The sequence below is a fragment of the Callospermophilus lateralis genome, chromosome 5 (assembly GCF_048772815.1).
Source record: "Callospermophilus lateralis isolate mCalLat2 chromosome 5, mCalLat2.hap1, whole genome shotgun sequence".
Lineage (NCBI taxonomy): Eukaryota > Metazoa > Chordata > Mammalia > Rodentia > Sciuridae > Callospermophilus > Callospermophilus lateralis.
The window spans coordinates 120,769,551-120,789,311 of record NC_135309.1 but is presented as its reverse complement, the minus strand read 5'-3'; the positions used below and the strand labels follow the sequence as shown (position 1 = coordinate 120,789,311).

At 37.5% G+C, this 19,761-nt stretch overlaps 1 protein-coding gene across 1 annotated transcript in view; it reads left to right on the top strand.

Moving 5' to 3' along the window:
• Window positions 1–4,504, top strand: part of Rab3c (RAB3C, member RAS oncogene family) — a 230,630-nt gene extending 226,126 nt beyond the window's left edge. The window contains exon 4 of the mRNA XM_076856123.1: window positions 4,317–4,504. Within this exon, the coding sequence (XP_076712238.1) occupies window positions 4,317–4,504 (188 nt within the window). The remainder of the gene's footprint in view (window positions 1–4,316) is intronic.
• Window positions 4,505–19,761: the final 15,257 nt, after the last annotated feature.

The following is a 19,761-nucleotide window of genomic DNA, read 5'->3' as shown; positions in this document are numbered from 1 at the left end:
CCATTCATAGGTTGGTTCTACCTTTTGGCCATTACCAATCGTGCTGCTATGAGAATGGGTTCACAGAGGAGAGAGAATCTTAACTTTTTTGTGTGTGTGTAAGAAACCTAAGCAGACTGTTATGCATCATCTGAAGACCCATACCCATAACCTTGATTCCATTTTAGATGTTTTCTAACACAGGGTGTGGCTCCAACCCTAGGAAGTCAAGGCATAGGATCACACCACTTGGGCCTCTGAGTGAAATCTGGTTCACACCCTCTCTCTGCTATTTCCTTCAATGACTTGCACATCAAAAGTGGGCACAGGGCTGGAGATGTGACTCAGTGGTACAGTGCTTTCTGGGCATGCATGAGCCCCTGAGTTTGATCACCAGCAACACACACACACACACACACACACACACACGCATAAAAAGTTACACACATTGACTTTGTGCTTCTTCCTTTGCATAGCTCACACATTTTTCCAAACAAAATCTTTGCAAGCTTCAGTCTGCCTCCTAACACCAAGAAGACCTAAAGCAAAAGAGGTCATCTATAGTATCCCACTGTGCCTGTAATGACTTTTGGAAAGTGCAGGAACCAATGTTTAGGAACACGCATAAGGAAGCCGAAAGCAGAGATATGCCAGACCACAGGGCAATGCTCATCCAACTCAGAATCAATGTCATCTCTGCCAGAGAGAAATTAGGAAGGTTATGATACAGGAGGAGCAAGAAAGGATGATCAGAGTTTCCATGATTGACCTGAATGAAAGTGTTCACTGATGAGTTGATGAAGACATATATGTGCTGAAATTATTACTAGCAGATGATGTAGTCAGGGACAGGTGTCCAAGGCTGGAAGCTAAATCAGTAACCTATTTACCAGGAGATCTTTGTCAGACTGACAGCCAGCTGGCTGTGTGACCTTGGGCTACTTATTTGATCTTGCTGAACCATACTTTCCAACCCTGTAAATTGGAAGTAATCTTCAGAGTTTTACAAGCCTCTGTTTCTGAAGCATCATTGAATGATGTGCTAGCTTGCCATTAACGTTAGTATTTACGAATGGAGGGTAAAGATTTCTGAGAAGCTCCTAGAAAACTTATGTTACTATTGTTGAACTTGAAATACTGAGATACTGACTGGAAGAGATATCCATGAAATCCAACAAATTAGTTGAAGAAGAAAGGCTAGAGTGTTTGGATTTGTGGTCATGATTTAGGCCATGCATTTCAAACACTCATGCAAACAACTTAGGTATGGGGCATGAATGGTCTCCCACATAAGTGACTAAAAGAAGACTCTGATTCACCTGTGAAAAGAATTGTGAACTGCATGGTAAACTCCTATTTTCCCTGAATCTAAACAACTAAATGATGAATATTGATTGTAAATTTAATGCTGATATGTTTTTAATATTTCAATATATGAACAACTTATGCTATTAGTCAGTGAGAAACACTCTAATTTCCAGAAACTTTTATAACTATAATTCTGTACTTCTGAAGAGAGACAGCTGTCATAATGACTAGCTTGATAGATCATCTTAAGTAATACAAGATACAGAGAACCTTTTAAATGATTAAGAAAGATTATTTCATTTGGTGCACTGACAGTGTTAAATCTATTTAATCATGTTCTAATTGTTTAAATTGATGAAAATTTGCAATTATTAATTAACCTAGAACTTAAAATTTAAATGGAACCAAACAGTAGCTGACTTCTGGAGGGCATCTGGAGAAGCCACATTTCACATTTCAGCTCTGCCGCTTTCTAGCTGAGCTAGGAAAGGTTTTAACAAATTGCCTAGCCATTTTTTTCCTCCATTTCCTTATCAGTAAATTGGAGGAAATAAGTGCTTTGGATAGTATCTACAAGGCAGTAGTCACTCAATCAATGTTGTTTCATTATTACCATTGTTGTTATTGTTTCAGTTTGCTTGGAACTTGAGCTCACATTTTCTTATTTTAGCCTCATAATGGCCCTGTAACATAGGTAAGGCAAGTGTCATTAATAAAACAAGTAGAGATCAGAAATGTGACTTGCTCATAGTCTCAAAGCAAGGAAGTGTTGGTATTGGGAATATCAAAATGTTTTGGCAAATAATCAAAACTGTTACCATTTCCTGCTCCATCATACTGGGGAAATGTGTGTCATTATCTTCCTTGGACACTCTGTCTTGAGTAGCCATGTGTTCTTAGGGTCCCAGGTTAAGGCAGAGAAGCTAAGGACATTTAAGATTCTGTGATCAAGAATCATTTTAATGACCTCAAGTGAACACCAGCATAATGAGAGCCTCGATGCCTAAGTTAAAGGAGTTTCATTTGGCAAAAACTGTGTGAACCACTTTTTATAACAGCTCAACCTTTTACAACACCCTTCATGTTTAATAACTTCCAAACATGCTAATAAGTCAAAGAAGTATTGACAGAAGTGATAACAGAACTGAACTGTAAATGAGAACTTTACCAAATTCTAAAATTATTTTCTCCAAAGTCTCATTCAGAAATCTTGACTACTTCAGTGGGTTCTTCATATCTTGTGACATAAAGCATCCTTCTATTAGTACTGGGAAAACCACAAGAAGGATGCAAATAGTTCTGAAACCTAAGCAACAAAGATATTGCTTAGATCCATACTTGCCCTCCCCCAAATCTAGGTGCCATTGTTGAAAGGTGAATGCTCTAGCCCAATTGTACAAACATTAGCTAAGAGAGCTAGGTTGATATCAGACGGCCATATCCACAGATAAAGAAGTGCATAACATAATAGAACTGCATAATCATTTACCAAAGAGACAAAATGAAAGAGAGAAGCCAAAGACAATTTGATATATCCACTTCTATTTTATAGAACCTGGTTCTACTCTTATTTTTTCAGCCCAAATCCTGCCAAATATTCATTTGTATTTTAACAATAGAGTAACTAGTGAAATTCAAGCTCATTTTAGTCATCTAATCAAATATTATCATAATTAAATTAGAAATTTTAACTCATGCAAATTGTTTTATTTTTATGTCATGCTCTATGCTAGTTAATAAAATAAATATTTCTGGGTTATCTGAGAGATTTTGACACAGATGCAAAGTGTCAGTCTGTTCTTTCTCCCTTTAGTCCCAAGAGCTGGAATGAAATCACCTGATTTAATCATTTGGAATCCATGTGGCTCCTCTGAGATAGGGCCAGATGTACCCAGAGGATTTATAGGGTGTAAAATTCAGAATGGATTAGAAAGCCTTTCTGTGTTCAGCCCAATACATCCTAAATCAACATCCCCTGAATGGACCAGAGCAATCTCTGTCTGGCCTAGTGGGGAAGTTGTCATGGTAACTGACTGGCAAGCTCCGCCAGTGGAACATGAATGCAAACAATAGAGTGATGACTGTTTAAAGCAGCATACTAAGGCTGTTTCTACCCAGGTACAGTGACATGTCAAAGAGTGAAGCTGTCCTTGCGTTTTGTACCTTCATGCAATTTTGACTACTAATTTGAAATTTATCAAGTGTCCTTTCCAAGTGATTGATTTAAAAACATTGCTACTGATAGATAACTGAACCTGTGAAAACAGCACTACCCAGTAGATAGATGTGACGCTGTGTACAAAGCCCTGGAGCACTGTTGGGTAGCTATTCAAAAATTTCCTAAAGGAGATTGAAGCAAGCTTAAGGTAAATCCTATGACTCTTTAGTGCCACCTTGTGTCCTAGTAGATACTGGGCATTTCCTGGAAGCCACCCTCAACCCCATCACTGGAGAGCAGCAGGGCAGGCGTGGAAAAAGTTAGATCTGAATTATGTTAGAACTTGGCAGTCACTTTCCCAACAGAATATGCACAATATATTTTTTAAACCTCAGTCTGATTAAAAATAAAAATGAAAATCTTTGGTAGAATGTGGAAATGGGAAAAAGGAAATGCCAAATAATGCCTGTTTTAGAAAAGGTTGGAGGCGGCCACATGTGGGCCAGGGTTGTGGGGAAGAGATAGCCAAGACAGACTCAGTGTATAGGATTCTTAATGATGCCATTACTAACTCTTGGAAAAGAATACTTCTTAAAGTCTATTCAGCTATGCTGGTAGCATGAATGTAATCAGTGGGGAAAAATAAAATACTCCAATTCTATATCATAACTCTTTTATTCATGGTCTTTGGGTAGCAGGATGGTAATTTGGCTGAAATGATGCTCATGTCCACTTGTCATCTCTTACCCAGATCAAACCCACCCCCACTACTGCCCCACCGTCACTTTTTCACAATTCAAAATCATAATCGAATCCCATTTAATTTCAGAAATGTAAATGACCAAGCTGTGTTCCTGTGTGTTTCCTCCAGGGTTTGAGTTTTTTGAAACAAGTGCCAAGGATAACATTAATGTCAAGCAAACATTTGAGCGCCTCGTGGATATCATCTGTGACAAAATGTCAGAGAGTTTGGAGACGGATCCAGCCATCACTGCCGCAAAGCAGAACACAAGACTCAAGGAAACCCCTCCTCCTCCGCAGCCCAACTGTGGCTGTTAGTGCCCCCCGCACACAGGCAGCTCCAGGGGGCTCTGGTTGCCAAGAAACAGCATTCATAAATGGTCTATTAGCCTTCACTTATACTGCCTAATAATTATTTGAAGGAAGTCTTTGATGTCAATGGCCCGTTCATGCATTCAAATCTTGGGAGATTTACTGTGTTAATATGTGGCAAATATGTGATCTTAAATTTGTAAGGACTATTCATCTATAAACATCTGGTACTTGCATGTGACTTGTTATTTACTTGTCTTCAAGTTTCATTTCTTTTTGTTTTTTCAAATTTCTTCTCAGTTAAGCTACTGCTGGGACTTCAGACTATCATTTTATTACATCTGACTTTTGTGCCATGGATCAAACTATGCTACTCACTTGTAGAGATGATGAACAAGGAGTTGCTTGAATGTGTATGTGTGAGCAGGGCGAGATAGCAGGAGACTTAATTTGCTTTCCTCTTAACTGAAAATCAAGTGAAAATTTTACTCTTTAGGGATAATGTCACAGGTCAATGTCACTAGAAACAATGTATCTATTTTTCATTCATAACTGAGGAGGCCATTGACTATAAGTAAATTGAAATATTGTTTTTAAGGCCATTACTAAGCCATTACTATTAACCTGACTGGAACCAGATTTAAACAGTTATATCAATTTACATATTTAAATAAGCAAATATCCTTCCCCAGGACTGCTCTTTCCACTAATTCTACCCAACTTTCTGAATATTTAGGAGCACTGAGCAGATGAAAAGGTATCTACTGGAAGCCAGTTATGCAGAGTGTGAGTAGCTATAGAATTCCAAGGCATAAGCTCCCCCACTTCCATAGAGGCTTGCTCCCCACCACACATTCCTGTACTACTACCACCACCACCACAACTCTCTGGAACCATCAACATTTGGAGTAGAAATTAGGTTGAACCTTGTTAGTGCTCCTATTCCCTGTAGGATATAGACTTTTGCTCAAACCTCAGCTATGTTCTTCTATCTATATAGAAGCTGTTGAGTAGCATTTCAATGGGTCCTAAGTTGAGGAAGGACTGATTTCCTCTTGACTGTTTTTTAATCTGGGTGTTTGTAATTCTAAAGCATACCCCCATTGTGTAAGTCTTTAAACATGCTTACTTTGCTTAGAGAACATTCTGTAGCTGAAAGTTCCAGGAAACCTTTGGATCTACAGCAATTTGAAAAGGGAAAGGAATCATTTGAACATCCAGACTTTTACCCCAGATTTTCTGAAACCAATGTATAAATTACAGACAACAGATTCCTGTGGTGTGGAACCCTGTTGAGGAACTTGGCATTGTGTCAAAGTCCAGTACTATTTACAGTTAGGAATTGGGGAGGGCAGTGATCAGTGCTTGACAGATTCTGAAAGACACTTCCATTAGGTTGACTTTCTCTTTTTAGGGGGTTGTTAAGGATTTTTAAAAATCTTTTCTTTTTTTCAAAAACATAGAAATGAAAATATTGGGTGCACATTTATTGGTTAAGGGTACTGATAGGAAAATATGCATGTATCGAAAGGTATCTCTGGAGAATAAATGCCTACAAGTCAGGGAACTAAGTCACACACATTATCAGTAACTTAAAAGGTGAAAAAAAAATGGAAAAGAGCATTTGGGGTTTTTAAGCATATCCATTCACTTTTTTTTTTTTTTTTAATCTTTCTTAGTTTCAGTTCCACTAATTGGTAATAAATTTCCACTCTCACATCCTGTAAGAGTGAAAACAAGAAAGCATTAATGTTTTATTAGAATTTAATGGGGAAGCCTAAACCAAGTGTTCACTTACACAGTGTCAAACATTCCAAAGTTGGACCACTATCCCAGTCAGGGGAGAGCGATGCAACAGTACCCCTGGTGTTCTTGCCAAGGTTCATCCCACAATTTCTATCTTCCAAACCCTAATGGAAGTGAAGAGTTCTGCATTTATTCTTAATTCTGTAATTGCCACCCTGTTGTGAATTTCATTGCAAATAATTCAATGAAATTTTTCTACAAAAGAATGTTACAGAACTCAAAAGAAGGAATACCCATATCCCTGCTGTAACACATGCCAAGAGGAGTGAATATTCTCTATTCCTAATCTCATCAAGATATCCTGGTTTTTAAAATAAAACTTGGCAGATAGAACAACCAACCCAGGGTTAACTCAGTGAGCTTCTATTGACATCAAGCTATATTGTTTATAATTATAGTACTATAGTGCCAAGGTTTTTCAACCATTTGGCCACTACACATATGTACACACATACTCACATGCTATACCTACATCTGCCAACAGCCCAAATATCTACAAGTCATTTTTACCAATGCCTAATCAAATTTTTACCTTGTATGCACTTGTGTTAGTTTGTAAATCTTATACATCTTCTCTTTTCATCTTTGAGGCAATTAAATTAGTATTTTAAGTCTAAATTTCTCTTCCTTTGTTCATCACCTGGCCATTCTCCACACTTCAAAATACATTTAGGAATAACTCTCAGTTGCTTCAGAAAGATGCTTCTAAGAGCATTGGTGTTGTACATCCCTTTATTTTCCTAATACAGTTAAGAAATTGGACTGGAAATTATTTCATTTAAAATTAACTATCCCTGGAGTGAATCTGCATTTCAGCCTCTCAGAAGATGAATGGAAGGTGTAGGAGGTTTCCTAAGTCCTGTGATGCTGTTTAACCATTAGCCTCACATCTACAGACTGATTAGAATTACTTCAGGATGGTGAGTCGGTTCCTGGAGGCTACCACCACCCCTATGGACAACTGCTACTGGCCTGATGAAATTCTAATGACTATAAGACATAACTCCTCCTTAGGGTCAGTTGAGGGTCAATATTCCTTTGATGCCTAGTATATAAATGCTAGGATTTTTATTTGGAAAACAAACTTTGATGATGCCCCTCAGTTTTATCAGAAAGGTGCAGCACTGTGATGATATATGTGAAATATAAATTCTACAAAATTACAACTTACACTATTTAAGACAAATATATATTTCACCTACTTAATGCCTTCCCAGATTAATTATAGATATTTTGTTGATTTAGCACATTAGATATTTTTATGTGACAGATTAAACTTGCAATTTTAACTACACTATGCTGACAGATTTTTCAGGTATTCAGTTCTTCTTTTTTTAAAGGTAATGCATTCCACTATTAACTAAACTTTCATAAACATTTTAACAACATTAATCTTGGACTGTCATAGTTGATAATCAGTGGTTCATTGTGATATGCTTTATCCAACATCTATCTTAGTGCATGGTTGAGGATGTCCTACAATCTTAATTTACTGTGTGGCATTTGTGGGACTGTAACAGAAATGGATCCACCCTACCAAGCAGTAGCAAGCTGAGGTAGCAGCTGCATGAGAAAAACTGTGATGTACATCTTCATTTAAAGTCATGACTGAAATCTTTCTAGACCAAAAATTAGTGTGTTTGTTAATAATCCTCATAGTACAGTTAGAGTGTTCAATCAGGTATTTTTAGGGAAACAGACTTGGGAGCTGGCCTGTCTAAGGAGCCCTTTGTCTCTCAATCACTGATTGCGTGACAGGAACTCTGTTCCTTTGTGTGTACACTCACTCAGTGTGCTCTGTCAGGGTGCCACATGAGCAGCTAGACCCACGTGGTCTTTCTAATCATGCCCAGAAAAATGATCTACTGCTCTGCTCAGCTCTGCCTATTTGAGAGTCCTACCTGTGCGTTAGTAGTTTGGTAGTAACGGTGAAATCTTGCTGATATACTAAGCCTTTTAACATTAATGTCAACTTTTTCAAGTTCTTTCATTTTAGATGAAATTTTGACCAAAGTCTGTTACAGATATAAACCTGTTTTATACCCTAGAATTCGCTGGAACAAATTAGGCAAAAGATAGTGTTTATGACCAGAATCTTCCCCTCATCTTAATTATCTTCACCCCTACACTACTCCTAAAGGGCTCAAGGTACTAGAAATACAGTATTCCTTAAGGAGGCAAAAACAGGTTGGGAAATTTATCTAAAATGTAGCTACTTACCATTATTGGTATTTCATAAATAAATGTATTTTTAAATATTTCTACAAATGCTTGACACTCTAGCCAAATGATATTTCCCTTTGGTAGATTGAAATAGTTTCTCCTAGGCTACACACATTGCTGCCCCTCCCAACACACACTTACAACTCTGATACTTTTTTAGCGAAGGGAAAATTCCATCCATGGTGCTTTCTCAGTGCTAGGGGAAAGGGGGGTGTTTGCTAAGTGCCAACTGTAGCTCACATCTTGTTTTTAAAGGCCCATGAAATAGATTCTTCACACTGATTTGATGAGTCTGTGTGTCTGTGTGAAGAAAGAATTCCCTTTAAACAGAGGGTGGAGAGAAAATGCTTTAGGCAAACATTCTAGTAACAGAAATGAATTATTTCAAAACCCCACAGATAGCTTGGGTTGTCAGATCAGATCATCTAGAACTTTTTATTCATGTTTTTCTTTTGTACTTCCTGACTTGTTTTTGTTTCAGGGTTTTAAAAGCATTATCCTCAGAGACTGAGAGGACTAAAAATAGTAAGTGAGACTCAAATTTCACCATTTTTCTCCTATCTGCAGCTATTATTGGTGGAGTTTCAACCAGTCATTACTAGCTAAACTGAGGCTGGGGGGTTACCTGTGTATTTCATTCATCTGTGTTCATAATTTCATTGTGGACAATTGAGAGTTGGCTGTAACTATTGCTTAATGGATATATTTTTATATTAATGTTATTAGGGGCCAAGGATCACTTAAAGTTCATGAGTGCTATTCTTATAGACACAAATGGTACATGAGCCACATAGACACCTGGCCTTTCAGGGACGTGAGCATGACTTACATCTGACTAGTGATTCCATATTCCTCCTTGTCAAAGTGAAGTTTGGGGATGTTTGCTGTGTCAATATGACGATTTTCATGCATTGTCTCATCATCCATAGGCAGTGTGCTGAATGAAAACTGTCCTGTAATTCCTGTTATATATTGTTAATGTCAGATGTGATGTGATACAGTTGGACTGTCCAAATGTACAACTATTTAATGGTGTTTGTAGAACTGAAATGTCTTAAATGTTGCATGAAATATGTTCTAAAAATAGATTTGTTTTCTATTTTTCAACACCTCAGAATTGAGGGTTCATGGGCCAATAAGTGCAATATTTAATGACTTACTCAGTGTATATAAACTAGTGTGCAAAAGTGAATTCTAATGAATGTGTGAGATGCTTTGATGGCTGTATGCTTATTCAAATGATTTCTTGTAGCAGTATTTGTCTAGTGGTGCAATTTATACAGTAAATATCTTATTGGTGTCATGTGAAACTCCTCTGTGCCTACTTCAAAGTACTTCTTTTCCTATAAGACCAAATGTTTAGTATCTGCAAATACATGTCAATTTTACCTTTTGGAACTGTGGATTTTATTTTCAAAACAGAATAATTGTGAGTTTATTTTATAAAAGCATTCCTTTGATAACTCAGAATTCTTCTTAAGCCTCTTGTAAGAGTGTATTAAGCAACTAATTTAGATACTATGGGGAAATATGTGCATAAAGAAGTGACTATTTCTCTTTTCAGAAAGGTTGATCACATGTTATGTCTACTAAGAATTTTCACTCTTGAATTTGTATGTATGTTTTATTGTTACTCAACATTTTACTTTGTTTACAACTTGGATACTGTCAACTCTGGGAACTCTTAACACACCACTGTCTTTTTAGATTATAGCTGATGTTATATTCACTTTCAATTCTCAGTTGTCCACATTGGTGATATAGGAGAAATGCCAGTATCCTTATATCACTTTGGTATGTCTTCATGAACATTCATCCTCATACCCCCTTGGTTAATCCCAAATTTGGTGGCCTGAAACTTCACAGAGACATAAAATTAAGAAATTAAGCCCAGTTGCTGGATTACTAATAGCTACAAATATTTATGTATATGAATGTTAATTTAGGTCAACAACTTTAAACTCCTAGTTGCCATTTCAATTTTAAGGTAATGCCTCTTTTTAATATTGTACTTTTTTTTCTCATTTAGTTAGCTGGGTAAACCATGATATCCTTAGGAATAAAAACAAGTTACAACTTACTCATTAAACAATAATGGAGTACAGTTGGTTCTAGATGGTCATGCCTGTCCATACATGTTAAAAAGGCTTCTGTTCTCCCTATATCACTTGACAAGGAACTGACAGGTGAGCATGTGTCAGTCACATTAAATGGCTTTGGACTATGTGGTCAATATGTGGACTGAATTTAACTGTGATTGAAAGTTGCATTTAGCTCTCAAAACCCACTGAAAAAATCAAGTAAACATGGACAAAACAGGGAAACCAATGTTGTCTTTGTGCCAAATTTTAACAATAAAGAGAAAAAAGAAAAGTGTTCTAGCCAACAATAGAATGAAAATTTAAAGGTGTGGTTTAAAGTGTCATTTGTTGTCACATGTTATTAAATGCCACATACTCAGTACTGTAGGAATCAACCACGGAAAAGGTATGGCTCCTGTCCCTAATGAGAATGAGGAGAAAAAAGTGCAAGATATAATCTAAGTGCTCAGTTATGTCAAGAGCACAGAGAATAGGGACCTTAAGGAACTGGAAGAGTCAAAAGTAGCTTCATGGAGGAGGTCAGATATGATCCCAGAAAAAAATTAAATAGTGAGGAGATTGTGCCAGGCTACTGAGTGGCAAAGACCATAGCATAGTCCCTTTGAACGGAAGTGTGGCAGAGCTGGCAGCTATAGATAATTGTTTTCTTCAAAGTGACCCTTTGAGAAACCTCAAGTGACCCCAGTTTAGCTCCTTGTCTTTCTGTCTCCATGACGAAGACAAAATGTCCTTTCCCATATTCCTCTGTCCGGAGCAGCCTCACGCTCAGCCACAAAATCCAAGTTGCTTTAAAGCCACATTAGAACCATTAATTTAGACATTTGCCAATGCCCAGAACCATGAGACATTGTTCAACCTAATGTCACCCAGGCAGATGTGACCCAGAGATTTTTCTGTAGCTCCATGTTTCCTGTAAAAGGAATTGAGAAATGCACAGATAAAAACCCTCCTTTGTACACGGGCACTTTTGGCTCCTTCGCAGTGACTGCACTGTGGAACTCTTCTTGAGAAAATAGTGACAACAGCTTAACGCTTTCGTATAGTGATCGTGATGTTTAGTTGAAAACTACTGCTGCATAGCAAATATTGTGACTTCATGTGTCCACAGGAGCGCTTGTCTGGGTTTAAAGCTATAAAGTGTATTCACATTGTGAAGTTTTAATTATCTTTACTGAAATTAATTGTGTAAAAAATGGTATGTGCTCTATTAGGTATTCAGTTTGTATGTGAATTCTGTGTGGAAAGTGGTTTTTGTTCTTTGAGTTTATCTTGTTTTATTTTTTGAAAACTACAATAAATATCTAAGAGACTATATTCCTGCATTTCTCAGCTTCAGTTGGATTAATTTTTTTATCTCTTTCAATGCATGTTATTTTTGGCCTTAGGATGCCTATTTTCACTTCATCAGCAGCCTAGGTACAACATAAAGCTTGAACTAGAGACAGAATTAGTACACTTTCATTTAGGGCTCTGAGTATCCAACATGTGAATTTGGAATGAGGTGTAGGAGGAATGTCCAATACTTGCAATCTTGTAAGGTTGGTAACTTTTGATGTGACCTGACTATGTTCTAGAGTTACAAAGGCTTTGTTGGTAGAATCGAGAAGAGCTTCTAAGAGTATTAAAAAGTTATCTTGGCTTCCTGAAGATTGCATATTCCTATTCCAGAAGTCTAAGGCCTGATGATAACTTTGCAACCTATTGGCACAATCTGGAAGAGAAGCAGTCACCAGGAGCAACGCATGGATGAGATGGATGAGAGGCACACACCACTTAATGCATGGCGCTTGATGCAGTGATGAACAGGACACAATGTCCTTGATCATAGACCTCAGGACAGTTACCAATCCAGCCATACCACAACAGACCCACTAGTACTTTTGAGATACCTGAGGGTCCACTTCTGTCTGGCTCTGACCTTTGAATAGCTCCCAGGCACACTCTACCTCTTGATTCTCTTATTTCTCCTTCAACTTTACACCCCCTATTCACTCACCTAATCCAAACAATCTTTAGTCTGGCAGAGACTAACTCTTCATCTTTTCTTCCTAATTGGTTATTAATCCCCTCTATTCTTTACATACAATTTTTAATTGAATTCACAAACAACTTCAGCTATTAGTTATATATATTCTCTATGCAATGCATTACTTCTCTATTAAAGCAATTTTGCTAACTAAATGGAAGGAATGCGAAGGGTATGGGAAATACATGGCAGGTGGATGTTAGAGGAAAATCTGGGTTAACATTTCAAAACAACATCCTACCAATTACAATATAATTTGATTACTATAGATAGAGGTTAAACACAAGCTTCTGTGTTTATGATAATAATTGAAATTCTGGGAGTGGAGAAAGTGGTACACAGGAGACTGTTTCATATAATAAAAGAGCCAACTAGGAGCTAGGGTGCTGTACGTGTGTAGGTGTCTGAGGAAGGCCAACTCACACAGGAGCCTTGAAAATGGAATAGCACTGTGGTCTGACTATGGTGGGTCCCCTCTGAAACTCGTGTTGTGAGGCATTAAGAGGATGAAAACTTAATTCAGCTGTGCTATTCAGAGATGGAGCCTTTGGGGATGACTTTGATTACACTAGATCATGAGCCTGGAGTCCCCATTTTTGCATGCTGGTAACTTATGAGTAGAGAAACTAGAGATATGTGGCTACTCCCTGCTTCTTGCCACGTGAAGCTCTGTGTCAACTTGGGACTACAACAGCAAGAAGGCCATCACCAGATGCCCCCTTCCATGGACCCCAAATTCTCTTTTTTCTAGCTTACCCAGTGTGTTGTACTATACTCTTAGAAACAAAAAAAAAAAAATGGCTAAGGCAATTGATCAAAGAGATGGATATAGAATTAAGGGAGAATGAGACAGAAGAAGCCAAGAGACATCAAAATTCTGAGGAAGAAGTCATCTAAATTTTCATATGATATAAGTTGGTATAAAAATTACCAGTCAACTTGACAGGAACAGTTTTAGAGGGAGAAGGAGGACAAAAACAGCACTAGGTGGAAAAGCAAATAGTAATAAGCAAAGGGAACAAGGCATTCTTTCAGACAAAATGTAGAAGAGAGAATTTTTGAATGGGGATTGTCAAAATTATTTAATTTCCCAATGGGAGACTTGCATATTATATGTCAAAGGAAGATCCAATAAAGATGGAGTTTAAAGATGTGAGAAAAAAAATCAATATGATCTCCACCCAAGTCCAATTGTCCCATCCCTATTACAGTTTCTTCTTCCCCATTCACCTTATTAAGACTGTCTATGCAGCTGTCTTGATTTATTCCTGCCTTAATATTTTCACTGATCTGTTGCACGGTTTCCAACAAGCACTAATAGTGAAATCAACAACAGCTATCTTTTTTGAGTTTTATAGTGTAACCGATACTTGAAAATTATCTTTTATTATAATTTACAAACTAACCAAGGAAAGGACTCCTTCATATGGATACATGGTTAATGTAACAGAAACCAGAAATAGTCTGTTGAGTGGTGGCAAGCGCAACTGAGCTGAGGGGTCAGATTTTTACCAATTTTCCGGTTATTTGCTGGAAAGGGGAAGGCAATCTCCATTTTCTCAAAGTTGGTGAATACTCCTTTATACTTTTTTCTCCTCATTTGGATGTACGAGGTGTGATGTATTCCCAGCAGCCTACATTACTTTAGAACAAGAATAAATTAGCATTTCCCTCAACATCTTTTTGTCCTTGCCTCTATTCATAGAACAGAAAGGTCAAAAGACAGGAGTCACCTAATGGAGAGAGCAAGCTAAAATTAAAAGGACATTTAAAATAGAACTTTGGAGGCAAGAGGGGTATTGATGATGGAAATTTTGGAAACTAGCATAACCGTAGCCATGCAATGAAAAGATGACATTCACAAGAGACGATCTGTTGATGTTTGAGCTATAGGGGAAGTAAAGACGGGAGTGTGAGAAATAGAAAATCCAGTGGTCCATTTTCCAATACAATATTTAGCTTTACATGTAAAATTACCTAGGATGTAACAAGGTGGTTGGAGGAGAAAAAAGAATGAAAAGCTATAAGCAGAGTTTAAAAATTCACAGCCCCTTGACAAACAGGTGAGAAGAACATCCCCCCCCCCCACACACACACTCCTGACCAACAAAAATAAACTGTGTATATGCCAAAAGCCACTCAATCCAGGGGGACATTCCTGACACAAGAGAACAAAGGGAAATGGGGACAACTAAAGGTATATTTATTTAAATAACCCAATAGGAGACAGTAAAACCTAGGCGATATTCAGGAAGACTGTACACCCCATAATACTCAGCCAAGGAGAAACACAGGGAGGGACCTTGCACTTTAGGGGGTAAAAGGCTGTACCCAATCTATGTGTTCCTGAGCACCAGGCACCTATGAGACTGTCATTAAAGTAAAGCCTCACTTTTTGCTGAATCTTGTATCTCTTACTCCATTTATTTGGATTGGACAGGTAAGTGTGTCCCTCACAGGAGGCATGAAGAGAGTATTTCATTCTGATGGAGATTTGAACAAGTTACCTAGAAGTCAAAAGCTGTCTTAAAAGAGATGTGGTATATCTTATAAATTGCATTAGATTCTCAGATACCACAAAATAAAACTCTACAACTACAAATGGAGTTTTGACAAAAACACTCTTATGATTTTTAAAGCTATGTTATCAAAAACTGAAAAGGACCTAAAGAAAGGACCTAGAACATTCCATTTCTCTGTAGTTTAAAATACTACTCTGAAGGCCTACTTATGCATTTCCTGAGAGTGCTTTTCTTAATAGCCTCCTAGAATACTAAAACTCTCTATAAAAGGCCTTTTCAGAAGAGGATATACAATCAATCAACAAACATATGAAAAATGCTCAATATCTCTAGCAATTAGAGAAGTGCAAATCAAAACTACATTAAGATTTCATCTCACTCCAGTCAGAGTGGCAACTATCAAGAATACAAACAACAATAAGTGTTGGCAAGGATGTGGCGGAAAAGGCACACTCATACATTGCTGGTGGGACTGCAAATTGGTGCAACCAATAAGGAAAGCAGTATGGATATTCCTTAGAAAACTTGGAATGGAACCACCATTTGACCTGGCTATCCCACTTCTTGGTTTGTACCCAAATGACTTAAAAACAGCACACTACAGGGACACAGCCACATCAATGTTTATATCAGCACAATTCACAATAGCTAAACTGTGGAACCACCCAGATGCCCTTCAGTAGATGAATGGATAGGGAAACTTTGGTATATTTACAAATAGAACATTACTCAGGATTAAAAGAGAATTAAAATCATGACATTTGCAGGTAAATGGGTGGAGTTGGAGAATATAATGCTAAGTGAAGAAAGCCAACTGCCCAAAACCAAAGGCTGAATATTTTATATGATATGAGGATGCTGACTCATAATGGTGATGGGGGGCTGTGGCGGGGGGATAGAGCATGGGAGGAATGGAGGAACTTTAGATAGGGCAAAGGGGAGGGAAGGGGAAGTAGGAAAGACAGTGGAATGAGTTAGACGTCATTACCCTAAGTACATGTATGAAGACACGAATGGTGTGAAAATACTTTGTGTACAACCAGTGACTTGAAAAATTGTGCTTTATATGTATAACATAAAACGAATTGCATTCTGCCATCATGTATATCAAATTAGAATAAGTAAATAATTTAATAAAGAAAAAAAAGGCCCTTCAATGTTTCTCTCACGTATCTGACCTTAAACAGTAAAGGTCTAGAATATTTTCTTGTATTGTTGGTAAGACAAGACTCTTCCAAGGACATTGTGATATTAAAAGTGTAACAACAACTCTTTGGGGTTTATTAGTCATCAGTTACATTCTATCTCCATGTCATGCTCATGAATAAAATGATCTTAGTATAAAGGATCCTACTTTGGGATTTAAAATGTAAACTGTCCAATATTCAGACCATGCTAAACTCACTCCACAGTTTGACCACTGAAACTGAGTACAGTTTTGTGGTATCTCCAATCTTTTCTTTGGAGGTTAGGTGTGTCTTATTTCTCTCATCTTCTCATTCAATGAGGAGTAGTTGGCACATCCTTTATGCCTGAAACCAGCCAAAATATAAACTTTTCTTTTCAGAAATATCAAAATTCCTTATATTGGGAAGAGAAAAAGATATAGAAAAGAATAAATAAAAGGATGCATTTAAATTGTATTTCCTTTGACTCTCTCATAGACTCATTTAAAAACTTGGACCTTCTAAAGAAAGATGATTTTCTCATAAATTTTGAAAATATGTCCTTACCTCAGAATGCTCACCCAGTAAGCAAATCAAGAGTACATTTTCCAATGAATGAGTTTCTCTGAAAACAAAAAGTTCTCTCTATCCTTGCTGATGTCAGAACCACTTTGGTGATAGCCATAGCAACATCAGTGTTAATTCCTTCCCACAGGCTATATGAACTTTCATGGGTTATCGACACTGTAGTGCCTATTGTATACATGAGCTCACTCGGTTATTATCATAGCACTAAAGTGAGAAATCACTTTTTTTGCTAAGAAACTTGGGAAAACTCCAACAATTTCCTTTGCTTAGTTATTCACTCTACAAATATTTTGAGGGCACAGTTCTAGATACTGGGGAATCTGCAGGAACAGAAAGTCCAAAATTCCCTGCATTCAGAGTTACATAAAAGAGGTGAGATTTCAACACAGATACCCAAAGTCTACATTCCTAACCACTGTGCCCATGGTTTTCAAATGTTTATGGGAAAAAATATCACCCAAGAAGCTTGTTAGTGAGGCATATTTATTTCCTGGGGATCTGAATGCAGAAGACACAGGAATCTGTGATTTAAACAACCGCCACAGGCAAATCTAAAATACATCATCTATGGTCACATTCGGAAACCTGCTCCATGGACACATGGAGTAACACATTTTTCCTCATTGTACCCAGTCATGTTGCATCCTTGGATTTTTCTCCCCCAAGTTATATAAACTAGTTTGGCTTAGAACTTAATCAATATAGGATACATTTATTATCATGAAATATTGCTGGTCTTATTCAGGAAGTTGTTTTAAAATATATTCTTAACCTTTTTAACGTCTGTTATGGTTTAGGTATAAGGTATCCTCCAAAATCTCACATGTGAGACAATGCATGAAGGTCCAGGGGAGAAATGATTAGATTGTGAGAGTCTTAACTCAATCAGTGAATTGATCCCCTGATGGGAATTAACTGAGTGGTAACTGAAGTGGTAGGGTATGGCTGGAGGAGGTGGGAATTGGAGGCATGGCTTTGAGGTATATATTCTATCTGGCAAGTGGAGACCTCTGTCTCTGCCTTCTGATCATCATGGGAGCTGCTTCCCTCTGGCCATACTCTTCCTCCATGATGGAGCTGTCTGTATATGGACTGAGACCTCTGAAACAGTCAGCCCTTATATAAACTTTTCCTCTTCTGTGATTGTTCTGGTCAGGTGTTTAAGTCCCAGCAGGGAAATAGGTGACTAAAACAACATCATTTTCTTCACGGAGAAGAGCCTCTTCAGCCTTCACTACAGGCTGAACCTCATGACTTTGTTCTAGCAAATAGAATAAAAAGGAAGTGGTGATATCCTTGAGAGGCTAAGTCACAAAAGACACTGCAGTTTCCTCTTGTTTATTCTCTCTTGGATCACTCACCCTGGGGGAAACTAGCTACTAAGTTGCTGGGACTTTTAAGCTATTTAAGGCTTCCTATCAACAGCAAGTAAAAACCTGAGGCCTGCCAGGAACCATGAGCAGGACCCTTCTTGACAATGGATCCTCTTCCCTTATTTAAACCTTAAGGTGTGCACAGCCCCCATCCCCATATCCTGGCAGGAACCTCTTGATAAGTCCTGAGCCTGAACCACCAAGTTAAGTCACTCCCAAATTTCTGATCCACACGCACACACAAAAAGTAAAATAGAAAATACTTGTTGGGAAACTACTAAATTTTTGGCATAACTTATTTTATAACAATAAACAAGTAGTATGACAGGTGTGTAATCATTTATCGAATTATGTTCTTTAAATATGTACATTCTGTCAGATGTAACTCAAGGCTGAAAATACAATAAACAAATCAATAAAACCACCATCAAATTAAAATACAGGTTGAGTACCCCTAATCAGAAAATGTGAAACGCTCCAATATCTGAAACTTTTTGAGAGTCAACATGACGCCACAAGTGGAAAATTCCACACCTGAGCTCATTGATGGGTAGCGATGGAAACACAGATGCTATTGCTGTTGCTTGTGTTTATGCTGATACAGGCATCCTCCGCATGCTCCTGTTCTGCTCAGTTACCCCAAACACATTATTTTTTCACTGTTAATGGTGTGACCCCAAATAAACAAATAACCCCCCACCCCCTAAACACTTGAAACCCTAAACACTTCTAATCCCAAGCATTTTGTATAAAGGATACTCAACCTGTACTATGATATAGTATCGAAGGAGTATTTGACTTTTTTTAAGATGATAGTGAGAACTGAAATCATATAGAGAAGTGGATTGGGGGGAACACACACAAAAACATTCCAGGAAAGAATTACGTCACAGTATTAATTATGCATTAGAAATATATACCCTGCCATAATTATTGGATTCATACTTCTGTTGGTTATCAAGATTTTTTTCTTATTTAGCTCAATGACTTATAAAGGAAACATGGACACTAGATGGCTTCTTTCTAACTGTTGTGATGTTTTAATTAAGTATACACATTCCTGTTTATTCTAAAAATAGGGACAAGAAATAGCTCTGGAATGACACAGAAAATCCTGTTACATTTTGAAGAAGGAAAAGAATATGAGAAGGGAACACTGTATTTGTAATGTAATGCATATGTTTATAATTTGAATACAGATAGAGACATAAAGTCAGAGACAGCACGACAGAGAAATAGTTTTTAGTATGGTTTGGAACTTGGGTTTTATTTTTCACCCATCACTGTATTATGAGCATCTTCCTGAGTTATCTCCCACACCAATGGTTTATGTTGTTTGGTTGGGTGGATTTTTTCCTGCTAGGGATTGAATCCAGTGCCTCACCTATTAAAAAAAAAAAAATCTGCACTTTACCACTGAGATACACATGCAGCCTGCAATATTACTAATGGCTATA